Below are 21800 nucleotides of genomic sequence, written 5' to 3'. Positions count from 1 at the left end.
TGCAAGATGTGATTAGGGTGTTGCATTGGTTATACTACTGATTTTCTGCAAACAAATAGCATGAAATGCGCCTGATGTGGTAGCTTAGCTGGTAATATGTCACGCTGCTAAGCTCGAGGACACGCGTTCGATTCCCTACTGCATTTCGATGGGCACAGAATGGGAAAACGCATGTACTTAGATATGGGTGCACGTTAAGAACACCAGGTGCTCAATATGAACCCGAAATTCCCCACAACTGTGTGCCTCAATCATACCGTTGCTTTGGCACGTAAAACCCCTCATTTTTCAGCTGTCTTGAAGTACTCTCCACTGCTGTGCGACACTTTCCTGTGCTACTGTAGCCACTGTGCACACAGTTCCACTTGCAGCGTATGCCCCCATCGCAGATTCGAAGGTGGTTGACGTGCATTGCAGTGCTTGCGTGCTGTCGCCTGAAAGTGCGCATGCGAAACCTATCGTCCGTCAGTCAGTATAGAATAGTGGCTCGGTTGACGATTCATCCATCAGTTCTTTGATAGACGCGACCACGTTCGAGTAGGCCATCCTCGCAGAAATCGCATATAGCGACTTGTCAACGAGCGCATCCTCCTCGCCCAAAAATTCCCAGTACGAGGTACCCCAGAAGTTGCTCTTGCGGACGCCGCAGCATGACCTGTAGTGGTGCATGACCATGACCGACTCAGAGATGGCGACTGCTCTCGCGCCTTTTGCGTGCTCCCAAACAAAGTGTACTCCGCCCGAAACCACCGCTGCCGCTCTGGCGACGTACTTTGAGCGCTCGTAGTGCTTCCAGACATTGGCTTCGCGTAAGAACAGAATACGAGAAAGCATCGGCGGCTTCTGGCGGAGGTAAGCAGCGTTGAACGGGTACTCGTAGCAGAAGAACTGGTTCTTAACCAAAACACTCCCCAAGGAGTTCTTGCCGACCGAGGTCTCGATTTCAAGTATCGCGTCAGTCAACCTGTTCCTCGTCTTGGAGACTAGAAACTCGTCGAAGTCGACGTTAATGATGTACTCGGAGGCCAGTCTAGAGCGATAAATGCAGTCCTGAATAGCCGCCATCTGACCGTACGCCAGTACGGAGGAGTCGTTCAGCGGCAAGTTCCACCGGTGAAGCCGAATGTCTACCTTTCCGTGGTGTCGAAGGTGCGACAGCAGGAGCTCCACTTCCCGCGGCACCTGGCACAGGTAGATGTTGAAATGCGCCGCGCCCATCGACACGTAGTAGGCTACGAACTCCGTAATCGACGCAAGCGCGCGGTAATGTTCTACCATTGGACGAACGCAGACGGAGCAGAACTTGAGGGGGTGCTTGCGTCGGTTGTGCACACTGAGCCACTTGGGCGATGTCATGTTCCAGTTGGTGCCGAGGGCAACCCTCATGTTCGGCTGGTTCCTCACTTCGGAAGGGAATTTAACGGGACAGAGGAAAAACGCTGCCGCGTACGGGAGGTCGTGGTGTTCGGGTAGTACCTTCAGGCTCGCCTCGGACAGGAAAACGGCTGATCCGATGCTCAGCCAGCACTGCACCGCCGTCTCCTGGGCGGAGTCTCTCGGCACAACGCTGATGATGCGCACCTGGCAGTCCTGCGGCTCCGAGTCGTCCACGTACGCGGAGTAGACGAACGTACGTGGCAAAACTTGGATCCACGTGTGGTCATCGTCGTACACAGTCTCCTGGCCAGAGTCATTTTCACGAAGCTTTTCGGCGAGCCGAGCATCGAACTTGCGAATAGTGGCTGTCAGGTTACCGTAGTTTCGATTGTTGCATGTGTACTGTGACTTGCTGGCTGCGAAAACAAACGAAAAAAAAAAAAAAAACGGCAGGCACTTAAATACATTTTCCGGTCCCTTCTTTCATTTCCTAAGTACGGGTGAGGACGCTGCAGACAAACACCGGCACTCTTCCACACCAACGGCCAGCTCCGACCTCGAGGAAGGCTGGCGAGGACTCGGGGCGTGGCCCGGCTCCGAAGTATATACAATCGATTATATTCATTCTATCCATCGACGCCCCGGCTCCGAAGCATATACAATTGATAATATTCATTCTATGCATCGAAATGTGAGGAAATACAATAAACTATATAATACTACAAACTACCCAGGACATCGCTCGTTGTGGCGTTCTTTAACGTAGGCTACACGCTAAGGTCGCTGGAATGTTGCGCATGTCGTCCTTTATAAAAAATGCACTCTGCTGATGGCTATGTCACGATATACAACCATGTGAGGGAGATAAGATTTGTAATTCCAAGGCGCCTTGATAAAGCACATCCTACCCTAGATATAGAGACAGGACGCAGTCTTACCTTTGGCCGTAAGCAAGGGTACAAGGAAATATGCTGCTGGCGCAACGGACAGGGCCACTGCCAGTAGTGCGAGCCTCCTGAGAGCTCTGTTGATGCATCTTGTTTTCCTGCAACGAAGTGCTTTAGCATAAAGAGTTAACCTTTTCTTGCTGCGGTCTCGGGCTCAAGGATTATACCGTAACAACGCTTATTTAAGCAGCTTTTGTTTTTCAATTTTCAGAATCTCGAAACAGCAACAGGGAGTTGAGGATTCGAATTCCATCATTGACACCGTTGTTCTTTTACAGAGATACAATAATTCAAGGCCAGCGGGCATTTGTAACGGTGGGCTGCTTCAGTTCGCGCTGTAGGGGGATATTTATAGTCACTGGAAATTTTTCCAGTGACTCTGGATGGATGGATGGATGGATGGATGGATGGATGGATGGATGGATGTTATGAGCGTCATAACGGGACGGTGACAAGTGTGCCACCAGGCTCGATTAAAAAAAAAAGGTGTTTCCCTTTTCTTTTCTTTTTCTTAATGTTGGCCTAATGCCTCTACTTCAATTAAATCTATCTTACTACTCTGCCCTTTAGGCAGAATGTCCTTATTTTTTCTTCCAATATTTATTTTTGTCCTTTCTCTCTAATTTTCTGCCACCAATACTCTAACCGTCTCTTATTTCAATCGCGGGTGTGTTCAGCTTTCCATTTTTGTCCCTAAAACTCAAGGCTTCATGCAGGCTCGTGCCCAAACGTACACCTGGATGGATATCTCCACATTCAATCAGAACATGCTCCGCCGTTTCCTTGTCTTCCCCGCAGCATGTGCATTGTTCTTCTTCTTTACTGAATCTTGCTTTATAACTACGCGTTCTAAGGCAACCCGATCTGGCTTCAAACAGTAAAGCGCTTCCCCTTGAATTATCGTAAAATGCCTCCCTCCTTATTTCATTTTTGCCCTTTCGGTAGTTACTTAAAGCCGGTTTTTTCTCCATAGCTGCCATCCAGTAAATCCTCTCCGCCTCTCTGACTTTTCGCTTGACGCTCTTTGTTGACATATTGCTTACACTACCAGCCGTATATTTACTAGTGAGCCTCCTAGTTCTTTTTCTCCACGGTGTGTCCACGCTCTTCCTATACAAATATCGGAACACCTTCTCTGCCCATCTACTCTCCTTCATATTTTTTAGCCTTTCTTCGAACCTTATTTTGCTCTGAGCTTCCCTCGCCTCAAAACCTGCCCATCCCATATCGCCCTTTACAACCTCATTTGTCGTCTTCCCGTGAGCACCCAACGCGAGGCGTCCCACAGTCCTTTGATTTACATCCATTCCCGATTGTACCTCTGCCCTCAAGCACACCACTGAGTTCGCAAAAGTAAGCCCCGGAACCATTACACCTTTCCACAGGCCTCGAAGCACCTCGTACCTATTGTATCCCCACAACGCTCTGTGCTTCATTATTGCAGCATTCCTCTTTCCTTTTGCTGCCGAGGCTTTTTCCTTTACCTCTCTGTATCTATCACTCTAATTTACCCACACTCCGAGGTACTTGTATTCGCTTACCCTCGGTATTTCTTGGCCTTGTATTGACACCGTACGTCTGATCACAGGGATCATTGAATACCATCAATCCACACTTCGTTACACTAAGTCCTAGTCTAAGAGCTTCACCTTTCCTTCCGCATATATCCGCCAGCCGCTGTATATCATCTCGACTGTCCGCAAATAAGACTATATCGTCCGCATAAAATAAACCTGGAAGCTTCTGCTCAATCATCACGCCGCCCTGTTTGTGTGACAGATTAAAACTAATGTTGCTACCTTCTAGCGCTTTTTCCATACCCACCATTTACCGCATGAATAACAGCGGGGACAAAGGACATCCCTGTCTCAGCCCCTTGCTAATCTCAACGTTCTCTTTGCTACTCATTCCTTCCCATTCTATGCAAACTGTATTTTCTCGGTGTATCTCACTCGAAAGCTATATACAGTCGTCGCCTATGCCCATTCCTTTCAACATATCCCACAATATTTCCTGATTAACGTTGTCGTATGCCCCAGCGATGTCTAGAAAAGCCACGTACAAGGGCCTATTTTCTATTTTAGATATTTCTGTACACTGAGTGAGAAAAAACAGGTTATCGTCTAACTGCCTGTCGACCCGAAATCCGTTCTGAAGTTCTCCCAAAATATCGTTATGTTGTGCTCATGTTTCTATTTTCATTTTTACTGCTTGCATCGCCAACCTGTATAGTACCGATGTAATGGTTAGTGGTCTATACGAGCGAATCTTATCATTTTCTCCCTTGCCTTTATAGATTAAGTTCATTCTACTTTTTCGCCAACTGTCGGGTATTTGTCTGTCCTTTAAGCATTTTTCTACGGCTTTCAACAATGCTTCTTTAGTGTTATGTCCTAGTTTTATTTTATGCGGACGATATCGTCTTATTTGCGGACAGTCGAGATGATATACAGCGGCTGGCGGATATATGCGGAAGGGAAGGTGAAGCTCTTGGACTAGGACTTAGTGTAACGAAGTGTGGATTGATGGTATTCAATGATCCCTGTGATCAGACGCACGGTGTCAATACAAGGCCAAGAAATACCGAGGTTAAGCGAATACAAGTACCTCGGAGTGTGGGTAAATTAGAGTGATAGGTACATAGAGGTAGGTACAGGAAAAAGCCTCGGCAGCAAAAGGAAAGAGGAATGCTGCAATAATGAAGCACAGAGCGTTGTGGGGATACAATAGGTACGAGGTGCTTCGAGGTCTGTGGAAAGGTGTAATGGTTCCGGGGCTTACTTTTGGCAACTCAGTGGTGTGCATGAGGTCAGAGGTACAATAAGGAATGGATGTAAATCAAAGGACTGTGGGACGCCTCGCTTTGGGTGCTCACGGGAAGACGACAAATGAGGCGGTAAACGGCGATATGGGATGGGCAAGTTTTGAGGCGAGGGAAGCTCAGAGCAAAATAAGGTTCGAAAAGAGGCTAAGGAATATGAAGGAGAGTAGATGGGCAGAGAAGGTGTTCCGTTATTTGTATAGGAAGAGCGTGGACACACAGTGGAGAAAAATAACTAGGAGGCTCACTAGTAAATATACGGCTGGTAGTATAAGCGATATCGCAACAAAGAGCGTTAAGCGAAAAGTTAGAGAGGCGGAGAGAATTTACTGGACGGTAGCTATGGAGAAAAGACCGGCTCTGAGTAACTACCGAAAGGGCAAAAACGAAATAAGGAGGGAGGCATTTTACGATAATCCAAGGGGGTGCGTTTTACTGTTTGAAGTGAGATCCGGTTGCCTTAGAACGCGTAGTTATTAAGCGAGATTCAATAAAAAAGAAAAACAATGCACATACTGTGGGGAAGATAAGGAAACGGCGGAGCATGTTCTGATTGAATGTGGAGATATCCACCCAGGTGTACGTTTGGGCACGAGCCTACATGAAGCCTTGGGTTTTAGGGACAACAATGGAAAGCTGAACACACCCGCGATTGAAATAAGTAAGAGACGGTTACAGTATTGGTGGCAGAAAATTAGAGAGAAAGTACAAAAACAAATATTGCGAAAAATAGACATTCTGCCGTAAAGGGCTTGAGAACTGGGCTGAGAATTTACGTTTTTTTTTTGTTTTTCTTGTAGTAAGATACGTTTAATCGAAGTAGAGGCATTAGGCCAACATTAAAGAAAGAAGGAAAAAAGTTTTTTTTTTTATTTGTCGAGCCTGGTGGCACACCTGTCACCGCCCCGTTATAAAGGAGGCGCTCATAGCATCGATCCAGTGCTGGGCAGTATCGAAGATCTTAGATATTCTTCGGGTATCTTGTATCTGTATTTCCGATAGATTCAATAACGGTATCGTGTATCTTAAGATACGGGATACTGCTATCGTAACACCACCGTGCGAAACAATTATCGCTGGCTGAACTCGGCTTCTCAAGCTGGTACTGGCGCCACTAATTAAGCCACCTGAATAAAACTAAGAGCGGCGACATAATTTTATCTTTCCGCCAGAGTCGTGTACTATGGTGGCTACCTCTACTGAGGGCAGGCGACGAAGTCTGCGTGTCCGTATTGGTGGAGTAGAGTCACGTGGCAGCGCTCGCGCAGTCTACACACAAACAAGCGCGCGAACGTCTACGCCCATCCCACGTAGCTTTTGTTTTCTCGATTTTCTCTTTCTCTTTAGTTGTATCAGTTTCGTGACACACTTATTAGGCCATTGTCACCGGGATGTCTTCCGCTGTACAAAAATTCTTAGTTTAATCAGGGCGATTTTGATTCTGAATTTTGAAATTAGCATTATTAATATATTCTAACTTTCTATAATTCATTTTCATATGTGTCCACTTTTACCTATAAATTATTCGTTTCTTGGCCAATCCCCCAGAGTGGGTGTGAGCCATTTATAAAGGTCGTCATCATCATCATCACTTGCTCTTAGCCACGGTCCTGCGTCGAGTACTCTAATGAGTGCAGCGTCTATTACGCAAATTATTATGCTGCTTTCGTGTGGTAATTGAATATTCTCTTGCGTGGTGCTTCGTAACGAAATCTGAGGCATGCAAGAACGAAGTTGCCTTGCGTCGCATGGCTTTCACACATCAGCGATTTGAAGCGCCTCGTGGATGTAAGTTTGCCTTACATGCGATGACATTGACCTGTATGTAAATAAGGTTCTAAGAACAGTAGATCCACCGATACCGATGCTCGATCTAATAAAACAAGCGTTTACCTAACAAAAGATATCTCGGTGTACCATACCTTCTTTTTCGTACTATTTATATATTCAACGAATTTTTGAAATCATAATTTATTAGCACAAATTCTTTCTTAGCTGTCTTTCTTATGCATTCCGTACATTACCTAGGTCTCTTCATTGTTTTTTTCCGGTGGGGTCGCTGCAATATCTCTTTTGTCTTGCTGCGAAAATAAGCTTTCTGCTTTATTGTTGCTTTGAAATGTCTGCGTTATGTCTGCTACTATTCGCACATTTATACTTCACTTGAGTTTACTGTTCTGCCAAGGCGATTTCAAAAACAAATATATAATTATGTGGGCGTGCCTTGAGTACTATACAGTAATATTAATATTTGAGGTTTAACGTCCCAAAACCACGTTATGATTATGAGAGAGGCCGTGGAGGGCTCCGGAAATTTCGACCACCTGGGGTTATTTAACGTCTCAAGCATTTTCGCTTCCATCAAAAATACGGCCGCCGCGGCCAGGATTCGATCCCGTGGCCTTCGGTTCAGCAGTTGAGCACCATAACCACTAGGCCATCGCGGCGGGTCTTGAGTAGACAATGCCAAACATTCTGCTTACCGCTTAATAAAGTAGCGAAATTGAGTGTGCATTATAACACTGGAAATTATTAGGAGCCATCTAAAGACGTTAGATGTGGGCCCTCGAAAAGATGTTAGATGGGCGATTCGAGAAACATATGTACCAAATGCTCCGTTTTTCTCATGAGCGTCCCAACGAGCCGTTTCAGGCAATTTTCCATAGGCAATGAATTTTCTATTGTCTTACCTTAAGTTAGTTCAGTAAAGAGTTTCGTTTCTACAATTTGACTGCCGCCATATTGATCGTCACTTTACCATGTGACAGTACAATACGTCTGAGACGTTTCCGGGTTGCAGATGTTCTTTCGTTTAAGAAAAATTGTTCAAAGATTGCACGTTAGGGAGTATATATCGATAACGAACGCTTTACACCAGCAGATACGTAGAATGTGAACAGGCATTGCAGTCTTATGTCCCCTACGTATACACCATTCGTCGCAAAAGTCGCTTCCAGCTTTTGTTGCTGCGCCTGTCCGGTGATCAGGTATTGAGTAGTGGTGGTTTACGGACAAGGTAAAACTCCACGCCGGTATTTGCACCATCGTGCGAAGGCTTCTTACTGAAGTTCTTCCCGGTAAGTTGTTTCGGAATGGAACCCCGGTAATTTGTTTCGGGATTGAACTGATGTACTTTGGGCAAGAAAGAAAAAACTTTTAAGATACTGACATTTCGTTCAAATGAAACAAAATTTGTCAGAGTAAAGGAATTTCAAGCAGACATTTTTGTGCATTGGCGTTTGCTGCTGTATCATATGGATATATAATAACATGTGAATAGGCAAGTGTCGTATCGGATAGTATTATTGGGGTCGTATCATGCATCTGTATCTCAATACTTCTTGACTGAGTGTCTTGTATCGTATCGCGATACAATTTCAAAGTATCTTTGCCCAGCCCTGCATCCATGCGTCCATCCATCCATCCATTCATCCTTCCTATAATCGTCGCACTCATCTTTCTGCCGATCGCGGGCCCTCGCATGCTGTTCGCAATAGCGCGCAGTTATGCACGCCTCCGTGGCGCGCGAAAGCCAAGAGCGCAATATTTAAAAAAAGATGTGAACGCACAAGTATAACTTTCAAGAAAACCAGAACGACAATACCAGATCCGCGCGATAGATTACGGCCACAAAACATTATACATAACTTGCAAATGCGTCACGCCGCGGAACTCTGGGATACGATCTCGGCATGCGCCGCCATCACCGAGCACATGGCAGCAGACGACACCGAATCAAGCTGTGCGGCGTGCGCATTTCCCGTCAACGCCGTACGTCTCAATGGCGATTTGTGCGATATTTGACTGCCGCGCGAGAAGTAAGTGTAAATCAGATAAAGAAAAGGACCAGATGCGGGGACGTACTCTTTGCCAAAGGTGATCACAAACCCGTGCGACCGCACGAAAGAGCTGTCCGAGAAACGGAGCACATGGCTTATGTGCGCATAAACAGGAAGGGCCTCAAAAACATTGAACAACGTTCGTGCGTGCAGACGTCACTTTATAACATGCAGGCCAATTATGTTTCCTAATCTCGTGCGAAGTTGTTTCACCCATTGCGTGCGAAACCATGGACTCGGACACTGCAGACACGGAGGATCTGAATTCCCCAGTCAACACTGCTTCGCTGCAGGCTACATAATGTCTAAAAACACGCGCACTACGCGTGCTTTGCACTTGCAAGTTATGTATAAATAACCAGTGTGCAGTAAAAGAGCATTACTCGGGCCGCTCTCTTTGTATACAGTTGAAACGCACGATCAGTATTTTTGTTTGGTTTGCAGCGCACCGCTCATGCACATGTCCATGCCTTGTTTATTTCGAAAAAAAAAACTACGACACACGCTACTGCGGAGAGTGTAGAGATATTTGTGGATAAAGAAATGAGCCGAGGAAAGCAGCGCAGCGTTGCAGGTCGCGCAGAAGCAACGTACGTGGTGTCAATATCTGACGAGTGTTTATGACGAGTGTATAAAATCACAGTTGGAAGTACAGTGGAGATGTATTGCAGTGCAAGCTAGGTTATCTTAGAAGTTTGACAGTGGCACCTCCTCCGCAACGAATACTTTTCTTGAACGCCTACCTCAGACCGGAAGCGCACACCACTAGAGAACAGCAGTTCGGCTTTGCGAAGCGGTGCGCCTCTTGCAGCTGCCGTCCGGATTTAAGCGCGCATAGCTCCGATATTGAGTTCTCGTCGATTAGTGGCAGCGCAGAGAGGTCCACTGGCCGTTCGGCGCTGGATGACGAAAGAAACAGCCGCATTTTCTTCGTCCGAAAGCTTCGCCAACGACGGCGGCTCAGCCTCTCCGTGGCCTCTCCTTATGGGGACGCTGGCAGACGATTCCACGACGGCGCCCAACAGATAATGGCGGACGCGCCCAGTGTTGCCGGAGCACCAAGTATTATGAATGTCCCATATTACGGCAACAAAAACGGAAGCGGCGCGATAATTTGCGTCGCTGAGCAGCTGCAGCATGTTGGCGCGCCGTGTGCTCTCAAAGCCATGCAACGCTGTGAAAAACCAGGTGTACGCAGGCGGAGGGTTTGCCAGCAAACCACATGCGCAAACTCTTGCGGATTCAACCCTCAGCGCCATCACAGCGCGGCCCAACTGTTACACACACACACACACACACACACACACACACACACACACACACACACACACACACACACACACACACACACACACACACACACACACACACACACACACACACACACACACACACACACACACACACACACATATATATATATATAGCTAGTAGTTGAACACCTCCCGAAAAGCGCGAAACAATTCTCGATGATAATCTCAGCAGTGATCAGCGGGACCTTCTGCCCGTCCCACAAATTGCAGGACATTTCATTAAAGTTATTTATATGTATGTATGTATGTATGTATGTATGTATGTATGTATGTATGTATGTACATACGTACGTATGTATGTATGTATGCCTCTAAAACACGTCGCAATTCCTTTTAACCCTGCCGGCTGATGAGTTGCATTCGGATGACCCACGGCGTGCAGCGTATATACGTTGAGGTAAGCATAGGCGTGCGCAGGGTTCCCCTTGAGGGGGGGGTGAAGGTTCATCGCGGCGCCCCCCCCCCCTATTAAGTCAATGTACGGGGCAGACTTTGCGCCCCCTCTTCTTAGGTGACTAGGGGGAGCGACCGCCTCCTGCCCCCCCCCCTCCGCCCCCCCCCCCCCCTCTGCGCACGTATATGGAGGTAAGTAAGCTTAATGGGAACGGGTATCTATCTCGGCCGCATACATTGCGTTACTGCGCTGCATCTGGGTCACGGGCGAGGGCTATTTACCATAGTTATGGACTATTTACAGAGCGCCTAATTGAACTGGAGACCTTTAGGAAACTCTGTCACGTGGTTACTGTATTTTACGCATTCTTTCTTGTCCCTTCCCGAAGGTCGCGGGATCGAATCCCGGCCGCATTTCGATGGAGGGCCCGCGTACTTAGATTTAGGTCGAAACTTCCGGAGCCCTCCGCTACGCCGTCCCTCATATCCTATCGTAGTTTTGGGACGTAAAACGCCAATAAGTATTTATATTATTTCTTGTCCCTATCATCTCTCACACTTACCCCCCACCCCGTTCAACGTTCTTGTCTTCGTCCCTCCTTCCCTTAATGTGAAGCATATTGATCTATCGAGTTCCCGCCTTTTCTTGAAATCGTCCTGCCAAGCTACTCAAAAGGTCGACAGAGCATCCCAGGATTGTAAATCGCCACGAAATATATGGCGCACTGAGATGTGTTGGCAGTCTGATCCTTCAAGCAGTCCCATAACGTTGTATTATACACACTTTACACGAAGGCATCAGCCACACGAAGACAGCCGCAGACCACAGCGTCCTTACCTCGTACGGCTCCGCAGCACATCGTACTGGCGAGCAGTGCGCTACCGCGGCATCCAGGTATCACCGTAAATCTCTACGTGGAAGCGTCTTATGAAAGGGGACACGCTGACAGTGCAGCTCATGTGTACACGACGGTCGTTGCCAGAGCAACGCATGTCCCGTATAGATGACGCGGCTAAAGAAAATCCCCATACATGTACAAGCCGACGACTTCTCGTGCCTCGGTGCAATGAGGTGTCGACGAGGAGGGAGGACAATGTGGCCAAGGATTTTGATCAATGTTCCGGATCACGCTTACTCTGCGACAACTTTCCGCGAACACTGCCAGCGCTCCAGTGCCCTCCCCCTCATGTGGTCAGGACACGCGAAAACCGCGCGCACAATGGAAGTCTTGTTCCTTTTGTGACCCAACGGTCCTCGGCGGCACCCGTCCACCTTATCGTGTCCCGAGTGACTCCGGCGTCTCGTATGCTCCTTTCACGCAGTGCGAACTGTCGTGCACGCTCAGAGTTTCAGGCGTACGCTAGGTGTTTCAGCACACTGTGGCGTATACTTTCTAGGCGCACAGTAGAGGTAATCGGAGTATCCATATACCTGAGTTCGTATAGTGATGGTGGCAAAATCTCTAATCCATTTCGTCGGCATTTCGTCGAAATGGTATCGTATATCTTGTTTCTCAAAAAAAAAAAAAAAAAAACTTATGTTATATTTTGTTTCGTAAGTGAGAAGTCGTTCGACGCTCTATGGTCGATCGCCGCCTCGTAGGATTTCGCCGCCATTGCTACCGTTCCAGTTATTCCGGTACGTCTATAAGATACGCTGCGTGTCGCTTTATGTAGAAGTTATAACAGAGAGCGAACTTGGGCTGGTTGCTACATGTCGTTTAAAATACAAGTAACAGCGCAATACAGGACAAAATAAGGCGACAAGCGAAGCGCTGACTGCACGTCTGCCATCTCTTTTACTTCAAACATATACAGGTGCGCGAAAGAGAAAGGAAAGGAGGGACGAATAAGGTAACACACATGCCAATGAGAAAAAGGCACGGTTTTGGACAAACGGGATCATTGAAGCCGATAAAAGAGAGGTAATATCAACGTTCAGGTGCGATTTTATTGTTGAGCAGCGATGTCAACGCACGTGTTTCCACGTACCCTTTTTCTTTTTTTCCTGTAAGAATCCTGGTGCACCTCAAGGGCGCGCTGTACATCGCACTTACTGTACAATATTCCACAACATCGAAACCATTGCTCTGCTAGGTGACTGCGTATATACACGTCCTTCATAAAAGAGGAATGTTCTAGGCATGTGACCACTGCGTATGTACCCATTTTTGACCAGTAATACGAAGGACGTGCCTCTATGACACGATGATTATGAACATTCCCGCTACGCACCTGGTACGTGCCATGTTAGTTGCAGGTTGGTTGGTTGCAAAACTTTATTGAGGTCCTGTAAGGCGCGCGTTAGCGCGCAGCGGGCGACTCCCACGTCGGGACCGTCAGGCCAAGCCTGCCGGTCGCTTGAAGCAAAATCGTTCACCTTCGCCACGCGATTCTCGGCCTTTCTCGCACTGTTGGTATGTGCCATGCTTTTAAAAGCCACAGCACCATAGATGGCCACGCCACCACCACCATCATAATCGTCGTCCTCCTTTTCGACGGCCGTGGTCCCCGAGCGTCAGCGCGCGCCGAAGCGCTTCTTCACCATCGCATTCAGGCACCTCCCATGTCGGAACCCGCCCGCCTGCTGTCGCTACATGACGGTAAGGAAGACATGCGCCTTAGAAGCGGTTTCTCGCTGAGAGATCCGAATGAACTCGCTCGTCGTCCCTGTAATATGCGCCCACGTGGTCGCAGACGTATCACGTCAGTGAGCCGACAGAACACCGTCAGTGGGCTTATTATGTTAACTCAAAAGCACCTTTTGTCCGTATTGGCATTTGTTGCCTGACCAGTTTAATACTGACTGGAAAACAGGTGCACATAACAGGTGATTAACGCTCGCACACTTGTATTAAGGCCAAGATAGACGGTACGATTTTCCATGCGATGCGACGTCCGACACGGCGGTGGGGAAAGCGGAATGGTGACCTTTCATAGCATCGGACAGCCACCATTCCCTCTCCCCCACCGCCGCGTCGGCCGTCGCATCGCATGGAAAATCGTACCGTCTGTCTCGGCCTTTAGCCGTTATCGTCGGAAACAATGTGTGAACTTAAAGGACAAGAACTTCTATCTTTTATGTAGATTGTAGCGAGATTGAACGAAATGTCGGCTTATGTTGCAATTTCAAAGGCCTTTCCCATTTCTCATATATGGGTCAGGATTCCAGAAACATATCGATACCGATCTCCACAAGGACTAAAACCTGGACGCCGATCCTGCAATATAGATTGTAGGTTCCGCTGTTGCTTCAACTCAAGGTGACTCACGGAAAAAAAAATGCTCAAGACCATGTCACGTCTGTGTACCTTACCCGATCAAAGCGTTAATAATCACGATAGGCGTGAAAATAATGCGAGCACAATTTAGCAATGTCACAAACAGTCGCAAAGTCATAAAAAAAACATGGCTGATCCCTCTGTCATAGGAATCGGTATAACACGAGAGTGAAACGTGTCTTCACAGACGTAGTTGAGCGTTTGTTGCGCTTTCTTTCGCCCCAAGGGCGAAGGAATGAATGCTACAGCAACAAATTGTAATGTCACGCGAAGAACGGCAAGCAGCTCGAAACTTGCAACGCGCTGCTCAAGCAGAAAGGACGCACGGAACGAACATACACAGGATGAAAGCGAACTAACTGTCACATTTGTAACTTATTTCTGCGTGAGCACCGCGCTCCTTTCGTAAAAGCGGCCGCTGCAGTGAACCAAGTGACTTTCGTGCTCTCAACGCGAGATGTACAAACCACCGCGATCACGAGATAAGCGCACGCACAAGCGACGAGCGCCCGCGTCTGCAGGCCTGCAGACGCGGGCGCTCGTCGCAACGGCGACGACCTTTCAAGCGCGCTCTTCACGCTCTTCGAGCCCTTCGCGCCATCTCGCCAGTGATAACGAAAACACGCTGTAACGCCGATCTCTGAGTACTGCCACCGGCAAAGGGTGTATATAAATAGCTCGCCGTTAGCATTGCGAAGAACATCCCGTCCGTGGCCGCATCGTTTCGCGCTGCGGAGCGAGGGGTCGTAAGTTCGATTCCCGGTGACGGAAGTTTTTTCCTCTGTTTTTTTTTCTTTGCCCGCTGTTAGTCTTTATATTTTAGAACGTCATATCCGTGACAGAAATACGTCAGTGGAGCTGTGGTGGACCCCGCCATAAAACACTTTCGTGTTAAAAAAAATGGGACGAAATTGGCATGCGCAGGCCTCGAACCGGTAGCGACAGGTTGGCGGGCCGCGTGTTTCAAACCCCTGTTATACATAAGCCGATTCACTGAACTGTTCTGGGCTCGCTTGTCATATTGCACCAAGCCCGTAGCCAGGGTTTTTTTTTTTTTCGGGGGGGGGGGGGGGGGGGGGGGAGGCGGTGCACTTGCTGCAGAGGCCTTGACTGCTTTAGAAAAACATCTATTTTCATTATTTATTTTCGGTAAAACACCCCCCTCCATCAGAATTTCGGCGGGAGCGGGCCCCTACATTGCACATTGTATGTAAACCATATAGCATCGCACAGAACGTGTTAACAGAGCAGCCTTTTTAGTTAAGAAACGGTTTCGCTCACCGCCTGCTGTTTTATATTGAAGGGACTGAAGATCCCGCTAGCGCAGCGCGTTATGATTGGCGGACAGGTCGGATATTTTAGTTAGTCTATCATAGCCTATCACTTTCCTATTCCCACAAACATCGGGATACCGGCCTTTACCGGCCACTTGGCAAGGGTCCGTCTTCGACAGGTCATGCAGGCTCGTGCTCACAATATATTTGCCCTCGTGCACTTCTGTCTGCAGCTCCTCATCCTGTGCAAGTCGAAGAACTCCGCCAAAAATTCAGTCACCGCACGCCATTCTGCATGGCGTCCAAGCCGAACGATGGCGCCGGCGGCCCTGTCGAGAAGACTTGCGACCAGGAGGACAACGGGGGTGGCGGCGGAGTAGTGAACAGGGCAGCGTCCTTTGTCGCCAGCCTCAGCGTGCTGTACACCGAGGTAGACTGTGACCTGGTCGGCATCGTGTCCGCCGAATTGTGCCAGATCGAACGGCGTCACTTGAAACTCCAAGGTATGGAGAGGATCGTCAAAATCTGCAAGTTGCCACTGTACCTCAAGTTTCCCAGGTACCAGGCCACCTCCAAGACACCTACTAGACAGGCTCTACTCGAATTCTGTCGTAAGATGCACCAAGTCGCCGGCAATGATGGACTGTCCAAGGCAGTGTTCGTGCTGACCAACGACCGCCGTACTTTCCTGCAGCCTTGCGACTTCAATGACCTCATTCAGAATCTCATCGACACCCACAGTGGGCTCTCGTTTCTCAAGGAAGTGGCCAGATCACACAGCGTGTACATCGACACCGTGGTGGCTCGACTGTTCTTCGAGGTCGAAAAGACGTGGACTTGGCGCCTCGGCATGGCAGAGCTGCGACGCAGTGACTTCCTCTCGCAGCTTGACGCTCTGGAACTCAACAACGACTTCGTGAACGTGGAAGGCCCCTTTTCGTACAAGGACACCTACGTCATAAACACGATGTTCAACTCGCTGAACATGGACAACGATCGTCTGCTGATCAAGGTAGACCTGACGAGGTACGAAAAGGGCGCCCTAGTACAAAAGGCAATCGATAGGGTGTTTGACTTACTCAGTACGTCAGCTATGACGTACGTCGACTTCGTCATCTTCCTGCTCACTGAGAAGGACAAGGCGTATCCAAGGAGCATCGAGTACTGGTTCAACCGGCTAGATCTCGAAGGCGACGGTAATATCACGATGTACGAACTCGAGACATTCTTTCACGAAAAGTACGACCGCGTGTCTCTCCTAATGAACGACCCGGTGTCTTTCGGAAACATCTGTCGACATATGATCGATCTGATGAGGCTCATGTTGTGTAGCATTTTCGCTCTGTCCGACCTTAAACGGTGTGCGCTTGCAGCTGTGTTCTTCAACACTTTCATCAGCACCTACGAGTTCATTCATCACGAGGTCTTCGACCCTTTGGACACAGAGCGTTCGCGCAATGGTTTTACACATTGGGAATAGTTTGCGAAGTCGACGTTCACCCTTCTCATGGAAGAAGGCGAAAGAGATGATTCCTCCGACGAAGACTTGCCTTAATTGCAGTCCTATAGTCTCATTAAACTGTATAATATTTTCGCTTATTTTGCTGTAGCTTACGGCGGAGTCACGCACGTGACGCATTAAACATGGTTTAATTAAGAGGCAGTTCGTGAACTCGTGTGACATTGACCCCAGTGCGTATGTATCATTCTACTGTGACGCCGCAGCAAACAGAACAGCGACGACTGGGGCAATATAGTGCTCGTCGATATTGTGCATTGCTACCTTTACGTGCTTATCTGGTTAGGTATTATGAGCATACGCACGCTAGATGCTTCAGCACGCTGTGTGTGTGTCTGTGCACAGGCAGGCAGGCAGGCAGGCAGGCAGGCAAAGAACTTTATTATTATCCGGAGGCGGCGCTCGACCCCCTTTAGGGGGTGACACCGGTGGGCCACTCCCACGACGGGACAGGGAGGTTAAACTCCACGGCCATGTCGCGAGCCCTCCGGATGGCCCTAAGCTGGTCTCCGTTGTCTTGGCTAGTGAGCAGATAGTTCGTCAGCCTCCGTAGAGGGAGACTCGTTGCTCCCGCGCAACGCAGGGCATTGCCACAGCATGTGTTGTAAGGTGCATTTGGGGTGGCCACAGCGCGGGCACCCCGGCTCTATGCCATCCATGTACTTGGAACATTTTAAAGGCGATGCATACGCCTCCGTCTGTAACAAACGTAGAGTTATTGATTGAGCCCTGTTTAAGTGTGGGTGCGGGAGTGGGTACCTCCGCCTCTCCAACTGGTAATGTTTGCAGATTTCATTAAATGTTAACAACGGATCTCTGAAGTGCCAAGTAACATCCTCAGCCTCCGATTGGTTCTCCTCGACGTGGGATGTGAGACCTCGCGCCCGGGAGTGAGCCAATTCGTTGGCATTGAGGATGGTTCGGTGTACGTGTCGGCCAACGTGTGCCGGGAACCAGATGATGGGCTTTTTGTCTGACCAATTGGCAGCAGAGAGAACGCGCGCTGCTTCCCGACAAACCGAGCCCGTCATGAAAGCCCGTGCGGCTACGCGCGAATCTGTGTAAATGGCGGTGCGGTCGGTGGCAGCGAGAGCTAGTGCCACAGCGACCTGCTCGGCGTGATCAGCGTTTGAATTTAATAAAGTCATAGACAACAAGTGTTCGCCTTTGAGTGTTGTGACTACCGAGACAAAGTGGTCCGTATAGCCGTATTGCGCTGCGTCTACGAAGGCCACGTACAGTAGATAATCGGGGGATCCAGACGTGCGTTTGTTGGCGTTACATGCGCACTGCGAGACGTGCTCTGCAGTTTTATGAAAGCACCCAGAACTTTTTGTTCCTTTCTTAAAAAAAATTCAGCAGATCCCGCGCGTTGTGGGAATCGGTTTCATGCGAAGCAGTTAGCGAGTTCTTCCATGCTGTATTTTATGGCTTTGAGCTATACTTTGAGCCAAGCGTTACAAGGTGGGCCGACGTGTGTAGCTGTGTGCACATCGCGGGCTTACAAGGCACGTCGACAACACTGGCGTTTAAAGGGTAACTTATTGTGCGACGTAACGATCAGCCCTCACTTTTAGAGTACATACATCAGTATTATCGAAACTAAATTCACTTTATGGTGCAATCATCTGAGCAATGCCTCAATATTTTAGAATGAATACTTACCAGCTACCTCAGCTCTCTGTTATTCTAAGCTCCAATATAGCTTCCTGAACCATAGGAATACAAATGTAATGTTTATCAGACTGCTATAAAAGCGGAGCCAGCACTCGAACCACAGACAAAAATCTGATATGACGCCTGTATCGTAGGAGTACATATGTAGTGTTTATTGCTTTCTTGTAAAATTATATAGCCAGCACCACAACCACAGTTGACGTTGCACCGACATTACGCCTGCACGGGCTGTTTTAACGCGATAGACGTCAGACTCTGGAGTCACTGGAGTTTCCAAGACGTGTGGCGCCACCTGTCGGAGAAGTATTGAGTAGTGCATAGACCGACTCTCTCGCACAGTTTGCTATGGGACCAGGTGCAACTAGCGAGTGCGAAACAACGATTGAGCTTAATATCGCGTGTGTTTGCGCATTTAGCACTCAGAACGAGAGCTGTGAATTGCTCTCCGCTAGTCGGACGCGCCACCGAACCGTCGTGAAGTGCTTGCTGGATCACTCGCCTGAACGACGGCGAAAACAGCAGCAGACGATACCCCTCCGTACGCTACGAAGAAACTCCGCAAAAGACGCACTGTTGCGTTGTGAATTGCCACGGACGTAAAAAACTGAATAACAACGTTCAGTTTTACCGATTTCCATAGTTGTCGTACGAAGAAGAAAGACGAGAGCGCTGGATACGGGCCGTTGCGAGCGTGTTGGGTAAGCGAAGTACCCGCGTTCTCCACAGCCGGTGGCATGAATGTGTGGCTCTGCTGTTGTTTTGCGTAGCCCTGATGCAAAACCGTGGTAACCTTGACTATGAAGCTCAGCAGAGGCTCTGACCGCGGTGCTTGTTGTGTAACACGAAGTGAGCAGCTAGAGGCAGACTGGAGACGCGTGATACGCACACCGCGACGAGTTGGTCGTCACAACACAGCATCGCGGACGTACGTTTTGAAGGCAGCGTTCTGGTTCTAACTAGCTAACAGCACCACGTGCTCATACAAGTAAATCGCAGAATGTTGGTCGCGACCCCCTTCAGGTTTGTTTCGCCCGTGTCCTCCGCGGTTGCCGTAGCTATCTCGGAGGCCACGGTATTGCCTTTGGTTGTACCCCGTGAAAGTGGACACGCACGTATCCCCATTTGCAGTACATACAAACGGAAGACGACCATGAAGAGACCATTTGAGGATGCGTAATAAAACACTCCAATTGCACAGAAAGCGAGAGATGAATAAGGGAGAATGTAACTGAAAAGGCGAAAATCGCCGGAGCCATTCGTCCCTGATGAACCGAGTTTTGTACCACTGATCGTAAGATGCATAGCTAAGTAAATCGATCGTGTATGTATACTTTATCGCTGTGGCATACGTATATACCCGATTTTAACGCATTTAGGGAGAATGCATGTCGGAGGGCTTGCCTCGAACTCGGTGTCGTGTGATGCTCGCTTGTACTTGCGAGTTGCAGCGTGCGGTAATAACTAAAACTAATTTTGCATTGTACTCGCAGTTCGCTTTGATCAGCTTCCTTTGTTTCTGAAGCGTGGATTGGCGGAAGAAGCTTTCCAGGTCCTTGATTTTCAGGAAACCGCGCCTCGACACCAACGAAAGAGGACGGTTATATTGCGGCCTATGCACATTCGCTTGCGGACGGCTCTCTTTGCACTACCCAGTTAATGCCAGGGCTACGATGAGGGCGCTGGTGGCGGTGTTTTTCGCAGCACCGCCTGGGCAGAGTCTGACGTCTATAGCGTTAGACAGCTCGTGTCGCAGAAATTCCGCCGGCGGCGTCGGCACCGTTGATTGTGAGCGAAAAATCGTCCGTGACCGAAAAATCGAGAAAGAAGCAAATAAAACAAAGATTAATATCTTCGGTCCCATTGAGGATCGAACCCGGGCCGTTCGCGTGTCAAGCAGGTGTCCTACCACAAAGCCACGATGTTGTTTTTTTTTTGTCTTTATTGCAGGGCTTCAGTTTTCAACCGTGAGAAGAGAGTACATCCTGTCTACAATTGTTTCATGTGCAACAGCAATTCCATGCGAGGTACCCAATCGGGTACATCCTTTTGCATTTTTTTGCAATTCAAGAAACGAAGTCAGCGTCTCACAAAAGTAATCTATGGCTCGCCGAGCGTCAACATCAGCGTTACGTACAGCCATTCGGGACCTCCAAATGCTGTAAAGCGCCAATAACATTGTGATATCATAAGGGAATCCATCATCATTTTCAATCATCAAATACCTTATGCCCTGTGCGTCCAATGGGAAATCTTTCTTTAGTGTCCTTTGCAGGACGTCCCAGAAGAACACCCCGTCCCAGCATTCCAGAAAGACATGCTCAATGGTTTCTGGTTTGCGACATAAAAAGCACTGGTCACCCCACGGAACGAACAACCCCTTTTCAGACAACCACGTCTTAACTGGCAAGACACCAGCATGAAGCTTAAAGAAGAAAGTTTTAACCCCCGGACGCACAGGCATGCCTTTTACGCGTTTTAGCACTTTGCTCCATTTTCCACCACAGTACTGAGAGCGGTACAAGGGAATGGGGAGAACAACATCACATAAGTCTTTATATAACTTTTTACGGGACACAGTGCCTAAATATTCAATATAAAATCGTGCCTTGAGGAAGCGAAATGACTCGATAATCTCTTTAAAGTAACCTTGTGTTCGACCTTTCAACCTAACAGAAGACACTACAAACTCAGGCAAAGCATTGGCCAACCGCACTTGGCAGACCGTGCGCAAAAACGGGTCTTGAACGTCACGAAGGTACAAGAAGCGATTTACAAGCTGTCGCAGAAACAAATGCGACAAACCCAAACCACCGTCACGCACACGTCGAAAAAGATTCGTCCTAGTAGTCTTCTCCCAGGTGGAACCCCAAATAAAGACGGCAAAAATACGATGAAGTTTTTGAAGGTTGACTCGAGAGCAATGAAGTACTTGCAACACGTACCACAATTTTGTAATAAAGAACACGTTACAAATGGTAGCGCGTGCAAAAATGGATAAATCCTTGGCCTTCCATTTTTCTGCTTTTTCTCGGATTTGAGATGTCTGCCCGTGCCAATAAGGTTCACTGTCGCTGTAATTTTCGAGAGGAATGCCTAAATACTTAACCGGTGTTGTGAGCCACTGGACGTTCATGAAATAATTTGGCGTGAGCTCCCAATCTCCATGCCAGAAACCAAGACATTTTCCCCAATTCACTGCGCTTCCACTAACCTCACAAAAGCGTTTTACGATGTTAACTGCTTCTGCAATACTTTCGAGGTTTGTACAAAAAATCGCTATGTCATCAGCATACGCCAGTAGCCGCACTTCACATGCATGAAGCCTGAATCCTTGAATTGCGTTACTGTTCAATATACTG

General features: G+C 48.3%; 2 protein-coding genes across 2 annotated transcripts; one reads left to right on the top strand and one right to left on the bottom strand.

The window, feature by feature from the left end:
- Window positions 1-465: 465 nt before the first annotated feature.
- On the bottom strand, window positions 466-15542 carry LOC119381613 (uncharacterized). Its single transcript, XM_049412840.1, has 3 exons — window positions 15531-15542; window positions 15394-15487; window positions 466-1793 (listed from the first exon to the last, which is right to left on the bottom strand). Exons 1-3 carry the CDS (start codon window positions 15540-15542, stop codon window positions 466-468), a joined length of 1434 nt encoding a protein of 477 aa, XP_049268797.1.
- LOC119381612 (serine/threonine-protein phosphatase 2A regulatory subunit B'' subunit alpha-like) lies at window positions 15541-16725 on the top strand. The gene has a single exon (XM_037649386.1). It carries the CDS (start codon window positions 15541-15543, stop codon window positions 16723-16725), a length of 1185 nt encoding a protein of 394 aa, XP_037505314.1.
- The last annotated feature ends 5075 nt before the right edge of the window (window positions 16726-21800 follow it).

Source organism: Rhipicephalus sanguineus, chromosome 2 (assembly GCF_013339695.2).
Source record: "Rhipicephalus sanguineus isolate Rsan-2018 chromosome 2, BIME_Rsan_1.4, whole genome shotgun sequence".
In the NCBI taxonomy this organism is placed as follows: Eukaryota; Metazoa; Arthropoda; class Arachnida; order Ixodida; family Ixodidae; genus Rhipicephalus; species Rhipicephalus sanguineus.
This window is presented reverse-complemented; position numbering and strand designations above follow the sequence as displayed.